Source organism: Porites lutea, chromosome 7, assembly GCF_958299795.1.
Source record: "Porites lutea chromosome 7, jaPorLute2.1, whole genome shotgun sequence".
NCBI lineage: Eukaryota > Metazoa > Cnidaria > Anthozoa > Scleractinia > Poritidae > Porites > Porites lutea.
This window is the reverse complement of record NC_133207.1, coordinates 28,752,524-28,771,688: the sequence shown is the minus strand read 5'-3', so window position 1 is coordinate 28,771,688 and position 19,165 is coordinate 28,752,524. Positions and strand designations below refer to the sequence as shown.

Genomic DNA, 19,165 nt, shown 5'->3' with positions numbered 1-19,165 from the left:
TCTATTACCAACAAAGGAAGAAATCCTCGTAAACATCTCATGCAAGGGGAATAAAACACCGTTTAGTAGCTTGAAAATCTGATTTTTAAATGTTTCATTTTCCGGGGGAGGTACTCCAATAACTTTCGGGTGTGTACCGCCCAGTGTCTCAAACTCTGACCGAGTCTTAAAAGTTGAGACAAACGAAAACTGATAATCTAGTCTATTTATTTTTAGTGTATACTAAAACAGTGGATAGTGTTTTTCGCGCGCTCTGATTGGCTACTCGATCAGTGAATATCCTGCAGTATTCACTGATTCACCTCCAGTTCCTCAGAGCTATCGACGCCATACTCGAGTAAGGTTTCCTTACCTGACTCGGAATCTCCTAACCCTAACCGTAACCCTAACTTAACCGTAGCCCTAACCCTAACTCTAACCTTACCTTAACCTTCATCCCAGCCTAACCCTAACCCTAACCCTAACTTAATCCTTACCCAAACCTAACCTAAGGTAACTCTAACCCTAACCCTAACACGAGCTTTTCTTCCATGATTGCCACGAAAACCCTCCTCTTAATGATCATGGGACTTGCAGGACGTGAAAATTCGCCCCATGAAAGGGAATCCGGATTCCAGAATCCAGGAATTTTTTGCTTGTGGAATCCGGAATCCTGGGCTTCGGAATCCGGAATCCAGCACTAGGAATCCGGAATCCTACTAAAGATTGGAATCCAGAATCCAGCTTACTAAAGATCCACTCCAGATTGGACTGAGCTACTCGCTCGAAAGAAAAACCATCTATGGAAAGCCTCCCCAGGGTATATGCCTCAACGTGATGACATACAGTGTAATATCGGCATATCTGGTGTCAAAACCATACTTCACGAGCTCCATATGAAAGGTCAAGGTCACGGTCAGCGAGGGAACCCTTGCTTATGAGCGGTAGGCAGGATCACAAAATTCGGGGGTTTTCGAGGGAATACAGCGCAGCCTTTTTAAGGTATAAATTGGATTGTTGTGAATAGCTTCAACCTCTGGCTATGTTTGATTATCTGTTGTTCACTCGCTTCGATGAACTTAAAAAATCAAAAGCGATTTGACCTGGCATAGGACCGGAAAAGGTGCACATGGGGTGAAACTTTTCTTGAACCTTCCTGGTCCTCCTGGTTCACAAATGAAAATAAACGTCCACTTTCAACATTTTACCAAAAAAGAAAAAAAAATTCACAGTCTCCTAGTCCCTAATTTGGTCCTAGTAGTTTCGGTGAGAACAGTTTCATGGTTTCGATAATCTTTATTTGAGAAATAAGCTAGCTTCTGTCAGAACCGTACCAATCAGCTGTCACTAAAGTAATCACGTGCAAGGACGCGGTGGGTGTCTTTTTCATTCATCCCCGCCATTCGAGTGAAATCTCTCCACCTCATCGATGAGACGAGTTTGAAGTATGTTGTCTGTTGGATTTTTCTTTTCTACGTTATTAAAAAAAAAAAAATGGTTATGTTAAAGCACAAGCAAAACAAAAGGCTGAGAGAGAAACGTACGTGTAATACTGTGAGTAGTATACATGGCTCATATGGGTCCTAGCCAATCAGAGCGCAGCAAATTTTGAATCGACCAATCAGAAGACAGCATTCAGCCCACGTGACCATGATGACGTCAAATGGACGAATTTTGTTCACGTGACCTCTCTCGACCAATCAGAGCGCAGCATTCCTTCAACTACTCCCCAGACCCCCGGAAGTGACTCCCCAGACTCCCGGAAGTGATTGCGCAACCGGAAGTGACTCCCCAGACCCCGGAAGTGACCGCGCCACCGGAAGTCAACAAATGGTACCCCTCAACTGCTTTATTGCACAATGGAATAAATGGCCTTTATATTTGTGTTGTACGCTTACCCTTGTGGTATGCCTTTAGGGTGATTTTCAGCAACGCATGCGCATGAAGTAACATTCGCTAGGGCATTGTCTTATAACCTAGGAGGGATGACTTGACCTTTATATTTGCAGTGGATGATGTACGCTCACCCTTGTGGTACTGCTTTTGTGTTAATGTCCAACAACGCATGCGCATAAAGTAACATAAACTAGTCGCATTGTCTTATAACCTAGGAGGGATGACTTGGTCTTTATATTTGTGTTGCATGTTGTACGCTCACCCTTGTGGTACTGCTTTTGTGTTAATGTCCAACAACGCATGCGCATAAAGTAACATCCGCTAGGACATTGTCTTATAACCTAGGAGAGATTACCTTGCCTTTATATTTGCAGTGGTTGTTGTACGCTCACGCATGTGGTACTGCTTTTGTGTTAATGTCCAACAACGCATGCGCATAAAGTAACATCGGACATTGTCGTGTACAGCGCGACCGGAAGTCAAGAAAGAAACCCATCAGAAAGTTTTTGACGTGAATTGATCACGTGACCATCCCCAACTGCTCCCCAGGTCCTCGGAGAGGAACGGAAGTCAAGAAAAAAACACACTGTATGGCCAATAAAAATCACTTGGTTGGTTTTAATACATTCTTGTTGTCATACCTTGCATTACAAGCGGGACGTGTGCGACTTCCTAGAGACGTCGCGCCCTTGACATGATTTATAATTCCAGCAAGAGTTCCACTTCCTCCTCAATCCTTTGCAAGCCATTGGCAAATCGACTTGTTTTGGTTGTATAGGTTCATCAAGTTCCCCATTTCTTCTTCTGCTGGAATCGTGAGGACTTCATTTTGGTAGTATTTGAGAACACTGAGGACAAAGTTCACAGTTGGTGTTGGGTTTTTTAAAATTGACTAAACAGGTGTGGCAAAGGAATTTTTCTTGAGTACGAGATAATCGTTGATTTTGTTCGAGGTATTGTGCCTTTGTGAAATCCAGTTGACGTTGTAGGTTTTGCAGTTGTTGGTTTTGTTCTTGTATGATTTGAACCAGATTAGCCATAGTTCTTTTATATTCTTTGCATTTGCGGCATCTTTTTATCGGTAAAGGCAGTGACAAACATCTTGCAATACTTTCCATGATGCTGTTCCTCCACGTTGTCTCATCAGCAACTTTTTTCGTTGTTTGAGTGAAGTATTTTTTACTCATTGCTCTTAAGTCCTTTTTATGGGTTTAAGTCGACCAATACTGGTAGAATGCAAATGCAGTAGGGAATTGTGCATTGCATCTAGATTGTATGAAAAAACAATGTGTTTGTCGGGGAAATAAAACTACAACACCACACTGAGTAGAATTTGGCATAAACAATCTCTTTTATTGATAAGGATAACAACAACATGATTACATGCCCAACTTGAGTTTAGCTTTCATGATATTTTTGACAATATTTTCCGTCAGACTTTTCTGACCTGGCAGTTTATCGATCTTGGCAATCATCTTGCGATCGGCCATCCATTTGTCCTTCAAGTTTTTGGCTCTAGCATAGTCAATGTCGTGGGCTTTAGCAATCTTGTCTAACCTGTTGATGCCTGGGTCACCGCGGGCTAATCGTTTTTCCAAATGAGTCCCAGGTCCCATATACTGATAACCGGGCCAATGAAACTCTATGCCCGTCTTGGTCAATAACTTTTGAACATCAAATAACTTGCCCCCACGTTGCGAACGTCGACGTTTCCGCCGGGTTTGAGGTGCGGCACGACGTCTCTTGGTCCGTCTCATCACGGGGTTTTCCACGTTTTCCACTCCAAGGCTTTCTTGGCCAGACTTTCTGCTTTCTTTTGGGCTGCGTCGGTGGCTTTTTTGCGAATGCTGCGCTTGACCGCTTTCTTGATAGATTCCACACGTTCACTGGGTGTATCCCAAGGCTCTGCACCGTGCGTGTCTGAAAAGGGTAACTCTTGAGCCAACTCTTCGGTGCTCACCTCGGGAGTGAATCGAAGTTTCTTTTTGGCACTCGGGGTGATAATGGGTTTGGGTGGTACGCGTGGTTTTCTAGCGGGTCTGGAGGGTCCTCCAGGAGAGGCACTTTGTTTTATACCCTGGCTCGCTTTGACCAATTGCGTCAACCAAGCTTGCACGGGGCCAACGTCAAACTCATCCTCACCCGTTTCAGTCGCGGGGGCGCCCGTACCACCCACCCCACTGACAGGGGCACCAAACGGTTGCCGTACTTTTTTGGTCCAATGGCGTAATTGACGCCCCACGGCTTTGAGTTGAGGTCGTTTCCAGGCATCGGGAACATCACTGGCCAAAAGCATATGTTGTTTGGCCGCCAAATCTGCCGCTTTAGTTAAGCGAGTATCTTCCACCAACTCTTGTTTGTACTTGTCTCGTAATTGTAAAAAAGCCGGAGCATTGTCCACAGAGGTGCTCACCATCTCTTGCTCCATGGCGCAAATGAGGTACAATGTCTAACGCATGGTACGTTTATAGCATCGGTAGAGTTCGGACCAGAGAGTCCCTCCTTTTTGAGACATCATGATAGCGCGTCGACGTTTGACCGAATGAGCCGGTTTGGCCATGGCTCTTAAACTCTGAGCATGGGGTTTCAGCAAAGTGATGGTGTGTCGAGAACGGGGCACGGTTCCGCGGATCGTGTTCATGACCAATTCACTGATGGCATTAATCTGATCCGCATTGGCCATCCGTAACAATTGTTGTCGTTTATGATTGTCCGCTTCTCGCAACACACTCTTCAGAAACGGAGCTTGACGTTCCATGCGCCAATCCATGGTGTGATTGTTGCTTTGGGTCATCTACCGAAGGTCTATTTATGGTAAAAAGTGCTCCACACAGTTCCCCATGATAATGTTGTTGCATGTGGTCGCGACACCGTTGACACAACCGGTCTTCAAAATTTTTGTCGCACTCTAAAAAATAATCGTTACAACCTTTTCTTCTTCTTCTGAGCACTGCATCACTTCTAACCTTTACGCTCCCATGTGCGTTTCTCGACCTCGCAAGGCGAGAGAGCCATCGCCAACATGAGTAGCACTCTTCCACGTTGCAATCCATGATAGCAGCATCGTTTTCTGGGAGCTAACAATGTCTCTTTTATAGTTTTTTACTTTAGCATTCGTAGAGAATGTAACCCAGGCAAACCCGTTCGAGTTAACATTCGCTGAACGTCTCGTTTATTGGCTGCCCATTGCGCTGCACTGATCTTGCCCACTTTTTTCTTGCGCGTGGCCGCGTCGATAGCTTTTTTGGCACCGTAGCTCGCGCCGCCACTAACGGCTCCCAGCGCTGCCGCCTTGCCGAGAGCGATGGCAGCGGGAATGAGGAACGGGAGAATACCCCCTCGTTGCTTTCGTCGTTGTCGTCTGCGTTTGGGTGGCATGATGGATCGTACAACATCTGATGAACCTTTTGCACAAGGTGTCTTGTTTTTATAGTCCCAAGGCTCGGCGGATTGCTAGCTCTTCCTCGAACGTCATGTTTGGTGGACGAACTCTTTTTTTTTTTTTACGCTTTTCCAAAGCTTTTTTGACACCGTATTTGGCTCCACTGCTCACTGCACTCGACGCGATGGCTTTGCCTGCCATTAAAATCAGAGGAATGATTCCTCCTCGCTGGTGGGTTCGTCGTCGTGGTCGTCGTCGTTTGCCACGGCTCATGATGTTTTTTTTTGTCTGAATAAGCAGGAACGTCGCCTTTTTGTCTTTTATATCCTACCTCTAGCTCGTGCACGTGCTTGGTCACCACCGTAACCGCGTTCACCGTGTGGTGGTAGACATGAAGTAGAGAATGGCGTCGAGGTACGGTGCACGGGTGGTAGACTAAATACATTCATTGCATCTATACCATTGGCCGGGTACGAGATAATGAAATCCTCATTCTCTTGCTGCAAATGGGTTCGTTCGAGTGCTTTGTCCGTTAAGTGGGTATGTAAAGGGGGTAATGGTGGTGCAAAGAGTGAACTCACATCTGTTGGAGACAGGGTCGTGGTATTCATGCGGGTCGATAATTCAGTGTGTTGTCCTCCTTCTCTTTGCCGTCTTTGACGTTCGCGTTCTCGTTGCAGTGCGTTTTCGAACGGTAGGGACATCCGCGGGCAAGGTATGGACTTGGGCTTTACCTTCTCGGGGTGTTAAATGACTCCACAAACGGTAACGATCATCCGAGGCAGGATGGACATCCAACATCAAATAACCAAAAGGGCGCGATGTGACACGATTAAATAGTCGCAAGACTTGACGCCAACGGTCGGGAAAGGCTTGAAGTAAAATGGTCCGTATGCCCGTTTGATCTCGTGGGTTTTTGAAGGTCACAATGTAATGCGCATTGCGATTAATTGTCTTGGAGAATTTACCGGGTGGAAATAAATCTTGCGTCAAATACAGCGCGGTAATGTTGCGATGATGGGAATCTTTGGTAAACAAGTCCAACACGCGTTTGTCTTGTCCTCCTTCTTCCATTAGATCATCCAAGACCAACACACCCCCTCGCGTGGGACCAAACCATTTTGTCAAATGACTAGCGTCCGGTAACCCGCGATGAAATCGAATCCCATCCTCTTTTTGCATACGCTCGAACCTGGGTTGCCATCGGTCATACGCATACACCATGGTTTTGGGTTTAACTTGAAACACGTTCAAGTATCGTAACCATTGTTCCACCAAGTTGCTCTTGCCACTGCCCGAGGGTCCGGCAATGATCACACCACTTGGTTGTCGTATCATCCTTCCCACGGACGAGGTAGACGTCTGTAATGACCCGTGGCACCTTTGGCTCCCATTCGTTTATACCGTTTATCACGTCCCAATTTATAACCGATTTTGGCCGCTTTGGTCAACACGCCAATGATCCCGCGCCCGTTTTGAGGAAATCGCCATCGTTGGGAGATTCTCAAGGGTTTTCTTTTTCTTCTTCTTCTTCTCGGCATACCGTCCAATACTCGTGGTATAATCGAGGAGACGCTGACTTAATGAGGTGTTCCATACATTCCCTTAAATACGATTCACCCATTGTGTCCATGTACGCTTTAAGGGACGCCCATTCTCTATCTTGAGCCAATTGTCGGGATAATGTCCAATGATACCCATCCCAAGCATCATTGCCTCGGACGGTTTGGACGCGTTCGATGGGATGCAACCACCAATAAAGAGATTCTTTCAAAATGAACGCATCGATCACGCGCTGCACATCGCCGCGTGTAATCATGATGAAAAAATGACACCTCTTGTTGCTGGACTTGCCTTTTTGTTTCTATGATGATAAGACACTACACACATTTGACAAGTAAATCACGTTTTTATTACATTTTATTACAAAGCAGAAAGGCCTGGCGGCTCAAATTACTTTGCCCGTCTGGTCGGGCATCCACTTCATCTTGTAATTCGCGTTTAATCACCCGTTTCAAGTCTTGGGCTACTTTATGATCATTCAACACTAAATTATCGGTACTCCAACGTGCCAAAAAGTCCTTATAGGACTGTCCTTGCGCTCTGGCTTTCAGGAAAAATAATGCATAATGGCCACAGGTCTGACTATCCATGGCTTGCAGGGTAATTTCACTGCGGGTTAGGTACTTCCATTGACTCCACCACTGGTGCAACTCTGGATTTTTGTACACGCGCAAGGGTAGACCATAACTGTCAAAGATTTCGCACTTGTTTTGTTCCGTCCACATGCCCAACCAATGTTGTCCGGGTTCACCCGCTGGATCCGTGTTGACAATGTAGGCCGCGCGGACGGTTTGGGGAGGTGATGGGGGTAGCTTATCCGCTGGGTACACACCATGAAACACGCGTCGTAATTGAGGATCGTCTAAGGCCAAGGCCCGCAACACAGTATCGCTGAGCGCCACAAACTCCATGGCTGGCTTCTTCTGAGACCTGTTCAGCCGTTGATGTTGTACTTTATACCTCCCAGATGATTAATCTCGTACGCGTTTTCATACTCGCTCCACACCAACACAGTGATGTTGTGATTGACAGCGGCCCTGAAATCAATCACCAGTCGCACATTGCCCGATTGACGGGGGTTGCGATACTGAGGGTCATCGGCTTTGCCGCTTGGCACATTGTTGAACATGAACAACGTGCAGTTGTTCCCCTGTCCCCAATCACTGGGCAACAGCATGGGAATCTTGTCTTCATTGTAGGAACCCATGGCTTGTAGAAAGCGATCGTAGCCCAGCAGATCTTCATAGGCTTCATCTCCTGTTAGTTCTAGGGTTCTGTAAGGATATTCTTCTCCATTCAAACTCTGTCGTACTTGGGTGACCCCAAACTTTTCAAAGGCAAAGGGGTATCTTTGTAGGTCTCCATTGAAGGCATTGGAATGCAGCAACCCCACTATCACTCGATCGGGAAATCGACCCACAAACACATTGTCTTGTTCCCACTGGGTAGTTCTTCCATCAAAGGAGAAGGTGCGGATTTCACTTCGAACCACTGGGTAGCGCACAATCTCTTTTCGCAGTTGTCTTTCTTTTTGCAGTCTGACATAGACACTCGCGTTCAAGGTCACTTTTCGCATTAGTAAGGTGACTTTGATGTCATTATTATGAATGGCGGGAAATTTCTTGTTGGTCAAGGTCCCTTTGTTGGGAGTACCCATCAAGTAGACAGAGTTGGGGTTCAGGAACAATTCAAAGTCCAGCTGCACACCGGGCACCAAACATTTACCCGTCTTGAGGGGTGGTAAATGGGGACGGATGATAAAGGTGTGCCAATTTTCGCTCAGCAACCGACTGGTCAAGGCTCGCAATTCTGTATTTCCACTCCAAGCAGCATTAGTAGGGAGATCGGAATTGGCACCTGTGGCTCCCATTTCTTCAATCACATTCAGTTGATTCACCCAGCCTTGAGGGGCTAACTTGGTGGCTCCTTCTTCTCGGTTGTAATTTACTAAGGTTTCCAGGTAGGCTCTGTAATGGTAGGTATTGCTCTGTTCAGTCATGAGGACGCCATTCATGCTCATGGTAATATCTCGAAAGATAGAGTGGGCAAAATTGTTGACGCAGTAGGTGTTTCTGCTATTGTTACCATCGGAAGCGGCCAAATCGGCTTTTAATCCTAGATACCCAGTAGTAGGATCAGTCAGACGTACTTTGACTTGGAAACGGAGTTCGTTGAGATCATAATAATCTTCCGAGGCCGGGATGGAAAACGTGATGGGTTGTATTCCCGTTAAGGCAGGTTGAAACGTCACGTCCCGGGAGGCTTCGTACCGGTAATCCACATCTGGGACATCAAACAAATTGAGCGACATGATTTTTTTTGTCAGCCCCAAGTCCACTATGAGAGTGAAGACGATCAACGTCGTTTCCTTTTTATAGCGTTTCGGCGTCGAGCCATGGTGAGCACCCAATTAGGGTCCTCCTGGTAGGTAGAGGGGCTCATCCATGGATAGCGCATTCGCGTGGACTTGCCAAAAATCGTACCTCCTTTCATACGTTGCTTCACCCAGCGTTCTATCATCTCATTCTCTGAGGTCGCTGACGGAAACTTCATCGGATTACGCATTCGCATGCGGGTGGACTTGCCAAAAATCGTACCCCCTTTCATCTTGCCACGTTGCTTCAAGTGTTTCATCATCCAAGGCTCCAATGCTGAGGGAGATGAGTACATGAAGGGGTAGCGCGCAGTGGTAGATTTACCAAAGATCGTCCCTCCCATTTGATAGGGTGAAATGAACCGGCCTCGGGCCCGCTGAAGTCGAATACGATTTTGCGTTTTGAGAAATCCTCCAATGCGTACCATGATTCACAGTCCAAAAATATCCTTTACGCGTTGAGTGGCTCTTTTATAGGTATTTTTAGCGGTTCGATTGGCTTTGCTTTTTCCTACTGTCCAGGCCAGAGCGGGGGCTTTGCGTTTCAAGCCGCGTTTAATTTGCTCTCCTCGATTCGACAAGGTGTCGGCCAAACTCAGTCCTTGTTGGATATCTTGGAGTCCCGCTTGGGCTTGCTGCACGATGAGAGGACCGGCTAGTTTGATCAAATCTTCCGCCAATCCTTTTCCTTCTTGGGTCGTCACCACGGGTGTGTGGTAGCGCGTTAAACTACCTCCTCGCATCTCTGTTCTGTTTTTTGTATGGTCTTCACGCAGGTGTGCGTGGTGGTTTTTATAGCTGTTTGAGACCGATCGTCACCAGGGTTTTGCCTGGGGGTAAAATGGCTAGGGGTCCAGCAGTATTGGCAATCTCCACTTCCAAGATATCCAATTGGTTGCTTCGCACTTTGATCCATTGATGGTGCAGGGGTTCCGCCGTACTTTCTCCCTCGCCGGTTCTCAACAATTGCAATTCCCGCAATAGGGGAAACTTGCCACTACCCACGATGGTGGATTCCACCAGGTCGGAGTACACCATGACCGTGCGTTTGCGGGTCCCCACTGCTTTTTCAAAGGAAGCATTCAGGTTGTTAAACTGCCATTCCACCATCCTAGACAGATGAAGCCTCTTATTTTTCACTACAAACATGAGATCCATCACCTCATTGCTCACATCAGTCGGTTGCGTCCCGATATAATGCTCACCATTCCAGTTGAACGGTGTGCGATAGGAGGCACCGCTTGGCGAGGTCCGGCTATCGTACGTCACTGTAGGGCATGTAAATTGCAGATTGGGGCCCAATTTATGTTCTGCCCAACCTTTGGGTTTTTCGACGAAGCCAAACGTTTCTGCCACCCCTAGATCCAGGGAAAAGGCGCTCGTGGCTCTGGTCTTGTTGTTGTTGAACAACTCTCCTTCAGGCACAGCATGCAAAATCAGGGCATTGTCTTTCCAGCTCATCATGGGCATCCAATTCTTTTTTAAGCTGACTATAGGTTTGTCATCTCTATCATAAGTCTCGGCATAATCTTTTTCGTACATGAGTTTTTGCATAGTCATGTTGTGCACTTCTTGCATCACGCGTCGCCAAAACTCATTGCCAGAGGTCACAGAAAGCTGGGCACTCATAATAGTTTCCAATTCCACAGTATACTCCTTGGGCTTAAGACTGTAACGTAGATACCCTGAGGTGGATGGGTTGCCCGTATCTGTCCATTGGCGCGTCAAGTACGTGACGCTAAATTTGACGACTTCGGTATGAGGATCCGTGGCAATGACGGCATTGCTCTGTCCTTGATCCGGGACGGTCAGAGACATCAACGAGGCATGCCATCCCTCGCCCGGCAAGATGAGACGTTCGGGCAGACGGACCTTGAAACTGTTGTTGGCATTTTTTGGAAACTCGTCGGTTGGATCGCTGATGAGCGTGAGACGTTGAATTTTACTCATGATGAAGATACTCGTCTAAGGGTGCGTGGAAGTCCTTTTATAGCCACTGAGCCACTTTCTGTTTGCTACGAGGAACCCGTCCCACTAAGGAATTGAAGGTTGATTGTTTTGGATGAAAGCATACTTGCCGAGCAATGTTGGGAAAGGCCTGCGCTAATTCCATCAGCGTTAAGCAAGTTTTTGGTTGGCGGGGTTTTTTCTTCTTCTTCATGGGTGGATGACGACCAGCGCGCCGACGTTGTTTCTTTTGGGCTGCCGTGTAAGAACGAAGAGCTTGTTGACCAAAGGCGACCCCAGCCATTCTGTTGACTTTGGCTCGTCTTTGTTTCGCGGCTTCTTTGTTAATGAACTTCATCATCTCGACCTCATCCATGTAGGGTGACGTGTCACTGGCTTCAGTGGGTATTGAGTCCAGAAACCGTGCCCTTCTTTTTGTACGATGTCTTGTTTGTTTTCTTCGCACCATGGGCTGGAATCCAACTATCGTACTTGGCCGGCCACCCTTTCCAACGCACTAACACGTTGCGTCCTTTACGTTGCAAGACTTTTTCGACCCGAAATAACGAGTCATCCGACACTTGCACTTTTTGCACATCGGGTTCGTAAAAGGTACCTTTTATAGGCGTACCGTCCCATTCACTGAGTCGATAGGTCACAATGGGATGTCGACGTACATGCGTGACCACAAACACTTCTTCTGTCCATCCAGGTAGATACCCTTTTTGAAAGGGTCGATGTTTCTTGTTGAGGCGTACGCGATCACCCACCCGACATTTGGGAGGTGGTGTCTTTTGTTGTAAGCGCTTACCGTAGAGTCTGTCCCAAACTTCGGGCACGGTTTTTTCCGTGACTTGATGCGGAGCCATGCCAATACTCCGATGATAGGATTGATTGTACGAATGGATTAACGGTTGTAACACGTCCACATACCGTAACGTATTGTGCGCCGTAAAGTAGCGATACATCCGCTGTTTTAACGTGCGATGCCATCTTTCCACCACGGAGGCCTTACTATCCCCATACGTTGAAAAATGATCCCAGTCGTGTTTCTTGAACCAAGCTTGCACCCCTGCATTATAAAATTCTTTGCCTTGATCCGTCTGCACGCGGAGTGGTTGTCGAGGTGAGGCTTGTCGGCGAATTCCTTCCAACCCTCGTATCATTTCTTTACTGCTTTTGGATTTGATAGGAATGGCCCACGCATACTTGGACAACACATCAATCACAGTCAGCAAATATTTGTTGCCCTTATTCCATCGACTGAGTTTTTGCATGTCCACCAAATCCATTTGCCATTGTTCGTCTCTGTCAAACACCAGGGTGGGAGTGGTAGGGAAACGACTCCGTCGGGGTTTGTGTAACGTATAACTGAGCACGGATTGTAGAATTTGTTGCGCTAGAGGAGTTTTCAATTTGTGGGCTTTGGCAAAAGGGTCTACCCCGCCCAAGGCCCCTTGTTCATGGGGATCCTCGTAAGCGCGTGCTAACGACATAGCGCACTGACACAGATGGCTTAAGGGCCTTTTTCTTTAATAGTTTTTTCCATCTTTTCTTACTGTAACCAATAAGCCACCAACTCCATCAATGAGGGTAATTGAGAAGCAAACTGCTCTTCCACGCTAAAATACCACTCTTTGGCCAAGGGAAACTGTTTTAACCAGACCACATACACTGCAAATCGACCCCAATTGATCACATGCGTCTCTTTAAAGGTTTCGACAGGATCACCCCATTCCTCCAACATGGGTTTTGTAGAATATTTTAAAAAAAGACGTCCGCAAAGAAAACGGATGAAACGCCAACGCAAATAACGCCACATTTTTAAAAAACAACTTTAATCACAACTCACTATATATATATATATATATACATTTTTTTGGACTCTTAAGCAAATCTAACTCTAAATTCACTAAACGAAAAGATGGGTCTAAAAATATGATATCTACGCGTATAGTCATTGTCTTCATCATAATATCGAGTGAGTATCCTGACTGCATTGAATACATGACTCATTTGATAGCCAGTCAATAAACAATGACCATTATACGCATTGGATGATGGACGATGTAGATTTTTTACAAGATACCCAAAAACATGTACTTTGTAAAAAGGTAGATCGGTTCGAGGAAACATGTCTTGGTGACTATATGGTACACGATATAGTCTTCTTTTACCAAACAGTTTACAGTTCTTGCATCGAAACTCATAGGAACTATGAAAGGTATAATCTATTGGAAAAATAGTTGCAAGAAAATCATGTTCTTTTAACCGACGTATTTTCGTCAACTCGTTTCTACAATCCCAACAATGATGTTTTCCATAGTCGAATGGAAACAATTGTTCATGCAAGGCTTTCCATCCCATCTCATTTCGTGCGTGAACCATCGGTCGCCAATAAATACGTTCTTGAATAAAATGGGGTAACTTTTTCCAGGGCAATGTCTCATCAATCATTGACTCCATTATAGATGAACCCCGAGTTGGATGGTCTGGTATAATACAAGAATGGACCTCTGCGCGGGCCGCCACCGCCGCCGCCGCCGCCGCCGTCTTCGCGCGCGCCGCCGTCTTCGCGCGGACCGCCGCCGCCGCCGCCGCCACCGCTGCCCCAGCCTCCTGTTTTCATTAGATTGTTTCTTTTTTCCTCCATGTCTGCTTTCAAGGTGGTAAAGTACTGATGATAGGCCATCTTTTTGCAAGCTTCCTTGTGTTCTTGGGCTTTTCGTTTCGCTTCTTCTCGATTGGCTGGGATGGGTAACTGCTTGAATTCAAATCTCATTTCATCTTGCCAAGCAGCATTCTTGTTGGTGAAGGGTTCATCAAACCACTGGAAGTAAGGACATTTCAATTCTTTGGTCCAGTTGTTGCAGCTCAAGTACAAGCGATTGGGGTTGGTTTCCGATTGACTGAGTTTCAGCACAGGGGTGAAATGGCAGAAACAATGCAGAATGTCCCAACATTCCAGCACATCTGGACTGGGTGGTGTGTAATGCAGGGCTTGTAGATAGGCATCGAGATTATTTCCAAATAGAAACACGGGGCAATCTAGGTCAGGACAAAACAAGACTTCTTGTTTTTCAATCTCATCGGGTGGTTTTTTCCGAGTGAGAGGTTTCAAGTGGAAGGGACAAGTGAGCAAATCCACCACGGCTAAAGGTGCACGAGGAGGACTTCCAATCTCAGGAATCTTGTCCACTTCTGCCATTAATGCTTGAATGGCTGCATCTTTTTCTTCCACCCATTGTCCATCTTTCATCACAAAACTCTTTTCCACCACAATCGGTTCGGGTGTTTCTTTGGCAGGATCCGTCTTCAAGGCAGAATCCGTTTCCCATTTGGGTTTTTTCTTCTTTTGAGTTTTTTCTTTGGAGTCTGGTTTATCTTTCTTGACATATTTTCGCTTCACGGGTGGAGCCTCGACAGTGGTGGCTGACTGCATGATGCAACTGATAAAATTGGCGAATGGCGCCGAGACTATATAAGCACGATCACCTGATCTTCAACCAATCATTTATTGTTTCGACGCGCTAGCGGAACAACTGGATTGACTGGTTTTAACCCGTTTGTACTGGTTTAACTTGTTTTTTTAAAAGAAACCTGTTTAACATGTTTTGCAAAACGAGTATATTACTAGCGATTCTCAGTCATTTCTTCATTCTAACCATGGCTTCCTCCAATCCTTCTCCAGATGCTGCCAAAACATGGACACATTTCAGGAATTTTGTGGAGAAAAAACACGAGTTTGTAGAAGAACCCATGGAACATCCAGCGGGTGAAAAATATACCATTGTGACGGGTGGAGCCCAAGGAGCAGATGAATATGCTGAACGACTGGCCTTGGCGTATGAATGTCGATTGGATATCAAAATAGGACCCAATCATCCCAGAGCTAAATGTATTAGTCCCATTCAACCCACTGAAGCCGACCTTTATCATGCTCATGAATCCATCAAACGAGCCAACCAAACGCTTCAACGTAAAAGTCCTATTGGCACGGCTACTTATTTTGAAGAATTAATGGTTCGAAATTATTTTATTGCTAGACAATCTTATGCTTTGTATGCCTTTGGCTACTTAGACGCCAACAAGACGACGGTCAAAGGAGGAACGGGTTGGACCGTTCAACTGGCTTTGGATATGGGAAAACGAGTGTACCTGTTTGACTTGACGAACAACCAGTGGTACGAGTTTATCTATTATCATCTACAAAACGGTTCGTATGTGAAAAAATGTCAATTTCAACTCTTGAAAAACGCTTGTTCCCTCACTCTCTATGATCATGTGGGGATTGTAGGATCGAGAAACTTTACAGAACAAGGTAAAAAGGAGATGAGACATCTTTTTCGACGAACCTTTTTAAGATGAACAACAAGAAAGTTCATTTTTGTCCACAAGTCGATGTCTATCAACCAACGGGGCAAACCATCCTGTTACAAAAACAAGCTTTACGAGATGAATCGACCAATCGGGTGGTCTCCTTTTTTCAACAAAGACGTATAAAACTCCGACAACTCATGCATGAACGTCATTTGGCCAGAAAACGTCGACGCACAGAACGAGCTCAAGCGAATGAAAGATTATTACAAGACTCTTCATCAGAGTGATTTTCCCTCTTGGGAAGATTACATGTTAGAAAGAATCAAGCGAGGATTGGCTGCAGGGTATACCTTTGACGAGTGTTATACGCATTGGTTAGAAGATTTTTCCCAGACCTTGCATCGATTGAGTGACGAACGAAATGGACAAACTACTGATCCAGCATCCACTCAGTAATTACTCGAGTTACAAAGAGTTTATTCGTGATTTGATTCAAGACGCCATTTCCAGACACGGATTGACGTTTGACCATCTAAATTACGATTTGTATCGACTCAACGGACAAATCTACAATGAGTTAACCAAAGAAGTGTTTAACACTGCTCAAGGAGGGAATCGCGTTCTTACCGGTTATGTACATACTTCAAGATAAAAATTTACAAGATAAACTGTCGACCACTGGTTGGGCAAGAGATTGGGTGTGGAGTGTGGCTTATGTGATGATTCACAAATTTGTTATGGATAAAAATGTACACTTAATCCCTCCTAGTGTGGAAGCCTGGAGTAAACAATGGCATACTTATCGAGGGAATATTGCAGATACTCTGATGGAACTGTTACCCAAACTCACCTTTCATGACATCCATGAAGAATGGCAATGGAAAATGGCCGAAAACCAACATCCCAGTCCGCAAGAATGGGGAGGCAACATGGACTTTTGTTGGAATTTTATGAGACCCAAAGATTCTGTCATTGAAGCTTTATTATGTTTATTTTCTTTCAATTTAAACAAATATGGTACCTATGATTATGAATATTTGGGATTTTCGCATCGAGAAGTGGATCAATTATTTCATTGGCAACAAGATATTCAATAAAACACATTTTGTTGAACTGCATATATTGTGTGTCTTTTTAATGGTACAAAACGGGAACCTCCTCACCTGCATCCCTTCCAGACACATAAAGAAAATCCTTTCCATTCTCACTACATGAGTAAACTCTTGCATTTTTTTTTTTGAAAATCAACGCAGATTCTAAAAGAGAAATCGGTCGATGTCTCTTTCCCGATCGACCGCCATTTTGTTTTCTTCTCGGGATGGCGTACATTTTTTTTTAATGATTGTTTGCTTGTTGGGAAGAAAAAACCACCGAGTTGTACTCATTTACTAAACGTGATCATGTTTCACTTGGAAAAAGAAGAAACCAAACTCATCTAGCATAACTCAAGTTTTCCTTCTCCGTGCGTGAATTGAACTCCCATCTCTCCGTGTAACTCCACATGGTGCAATACGAACCAATCGAGAGTCGCCAGTTCAATTCACGCACGGTGAAGGAAAACTTGAGTACATGCGAGCCTGGACTTGCGGTCCGAGTTGATACAAGGTCGAGTGAAAGGTGGCGCGCGCAAACTATGGACGACTTAAATTTGCATAGGCTATCTTAGCTTTTCTGTAGTAGTGTAGGTGGGATCGCGTGCAGTGAATACTGATTCAGAGGTCATGAGTTCGAGCCCGACCTAAAACTTCTTGCACTTCTTCTTCCTCTTTCTCTTTAAAAGTAAAAAGCCTAGAAGAAGAATAAAAAAACTAAGAACAAAAAAAATTCCTAAGAAAAAAAATTCTAGAATCAAAGAAAAAAACATAAGAAACCTAGAAGAAGAAAAAAACAAAATCTAGAAACCAAGAAAAAACCTAGAAAAAAAAGAAAAATCCTAGAACAACAAAAAAACTCGAGAAGGAAAAACAAAAAAATTGCAGCAGAAAAAGCAAGAAGAAAAAACCCTAGAAAAAAATTAGAAGAAAAAAAACCTAGAAAAAGAAAAAAACCCTAGAAAAAAAAAAACCGGTTTCAACATGGCTTTGAAAAAAATTTTGATTTTTTAAAATTCTAGTTCAAAACCAGTTTTAAAAAGTAGTTTAACCTGTTTGCAAACCTGGTTTGATATCTACTTTAAACAACTGGTTTCAAACCGGTTCAAACCGGATCTCCGCCAATCACAGATCGTTGTGTATCACGTGGTTTGTTCTATATAAGCGGGCGTCAAGCGCAGGAAAATTCAAATCGTCGAGGTTTTCACCAAAGATGGCCAATGCAGACGATATCTACTATCGTTTCAGCGACGAAGATGAGCAGGAAGACGACATTTTAAGTAGAGCTTATGGTCGTTGGGAGCAGATGGGAGGTGGTGCGGCCGGGGGGCCACTCTTTCAATTCACTATGCATCCTATTGGTAAACGTCGTACCTGGCGTAATGTTGTGGAGAGAGCACAATTTAATGCACAATTGCGACAATTGCGCGAACCCGTGGCTGCGGACAATATCGGGCACGCATTAACAGAAGCATTGTATAATGCCATCGAGATGGAACTACTCAAACAAGAAAGACCCGCACATCACTTTGTAAATATGGCCATAACGGCCAATGGCTTTCACCACGCGTATCAGTCTGCTAATTTTACAGTCGGTGAGTTCTTGCAGCGTACCGCTCGCTTGGATGAAATGCTAGCCAAGTTAGCAGGCAAGTTGAATAGTAATCAAGCGTTCAGCCCAAAAGAAGGATTTCAAGTAGACGTGGTCATCGTCGCAATGCCTGGCCCCGGATCCGGTCATCGTAAAAAACACAATCCTGGTCGTTTGTGTTTGGTTCGTGAAAACAGGAAAAAAAAATGTATTATTGCTATTAACAATGACGATAATTTATGCTGCGCTCGCGCAATAGTCACTATGCGCGCGTTCTGTCATAAAGGTCAAGGTGTGGATGGCTTTCGCCAATGGGAAAACCTAAAGCGAGGGCGCCCTGTGCAAGAACATCAAGCCAAAGAATTACATCTGCAGGCAGGAGTGGCTGAGGGTCCCTGTGGTTTGGAAGAGCTTCGCCAATTTCAACAAGCACTTGGTGCACAGTACCAGTTATTGGTGATGACGCGGTTAAAACCTTTTTTCTCATATATAAAGGACCTGAAGCCCCAAATAAGATTCGTTTACTGAAATCCAATAACCATTATGACGGCTGCACGTCCTTTCCTGCCTTCCTCAATCGCTCATATTATTGCGAAGACTGTGAAAGAGGTTTTAATACCAATGATATTGCCAATCATATCTGTCAAGGGAGACGTTGTTCCGCGTGCGGCAGATTTGACTGCGAGGATTATGTGCGAGGTACCAGGCCTACCGACTATTGCACCCTGTGTAACTGCAAGTTTTACGGACCGTACTGTAAACGTCATCATGTGGTCACAAAGCAATGTCAATCAGTGAAAACCTGTCTAAAGTGCCAAGCGCGGTACACAGTGGTTGCAAACCGACGACACAAGTGTGGTTTTGCAAAATGTCCAGTGTGTCAAGAATGGGTGTCCATGCAGGACCACAAGTGTTACATTCAGCCCGTGGTGGAGAATGAGGAGACTGAACAGACAGAGGAGGGGGGAGGTTGCATGGTGGCGCCACCCCCTCCCCTGTTTGTTTATGCGGATTTTGAAGCC

At 45.2% G+C, this 19,165-nt stretch overlaps 2 protein-coding genes across 2 annotated transcripts; both read right to left on the bottom strand.

The window, feature by feature from the left end:
• Positions 1–7,754: 7,754 nt before the first annotated feature.
• On the bottom strand, positions 7,755–9,131 carry LOC140944740 (uncharacterized protein F54H12.2-like). Its single transcript, XM_073393857.1, has one exon. It carries the CDS (start codon positions 9,129–9,131, stop codon positions 7,755–7,757), a length of 1,377 nt encoding a protein of 458 aa, XP_073249958.1.
• A 2,408-nt stretch (positions 9,132–11,539) lies between these two features.
• On the bottom strand, positions 11,540–12,637 carry LOC140944739 (uncharacterized). Its single transcript, XM_073393856.1, has one exon. The coding sequence runs from the start codon at positions 12,635–12,637 to the stop codon at positions 11,540–11,542; it is 1,098 nt and encodes a 365-aa protein (XP_073249957.1).
• Between the last annotated feature and the right edge of the window lie 6,528 nt (positions 12,638–19,165).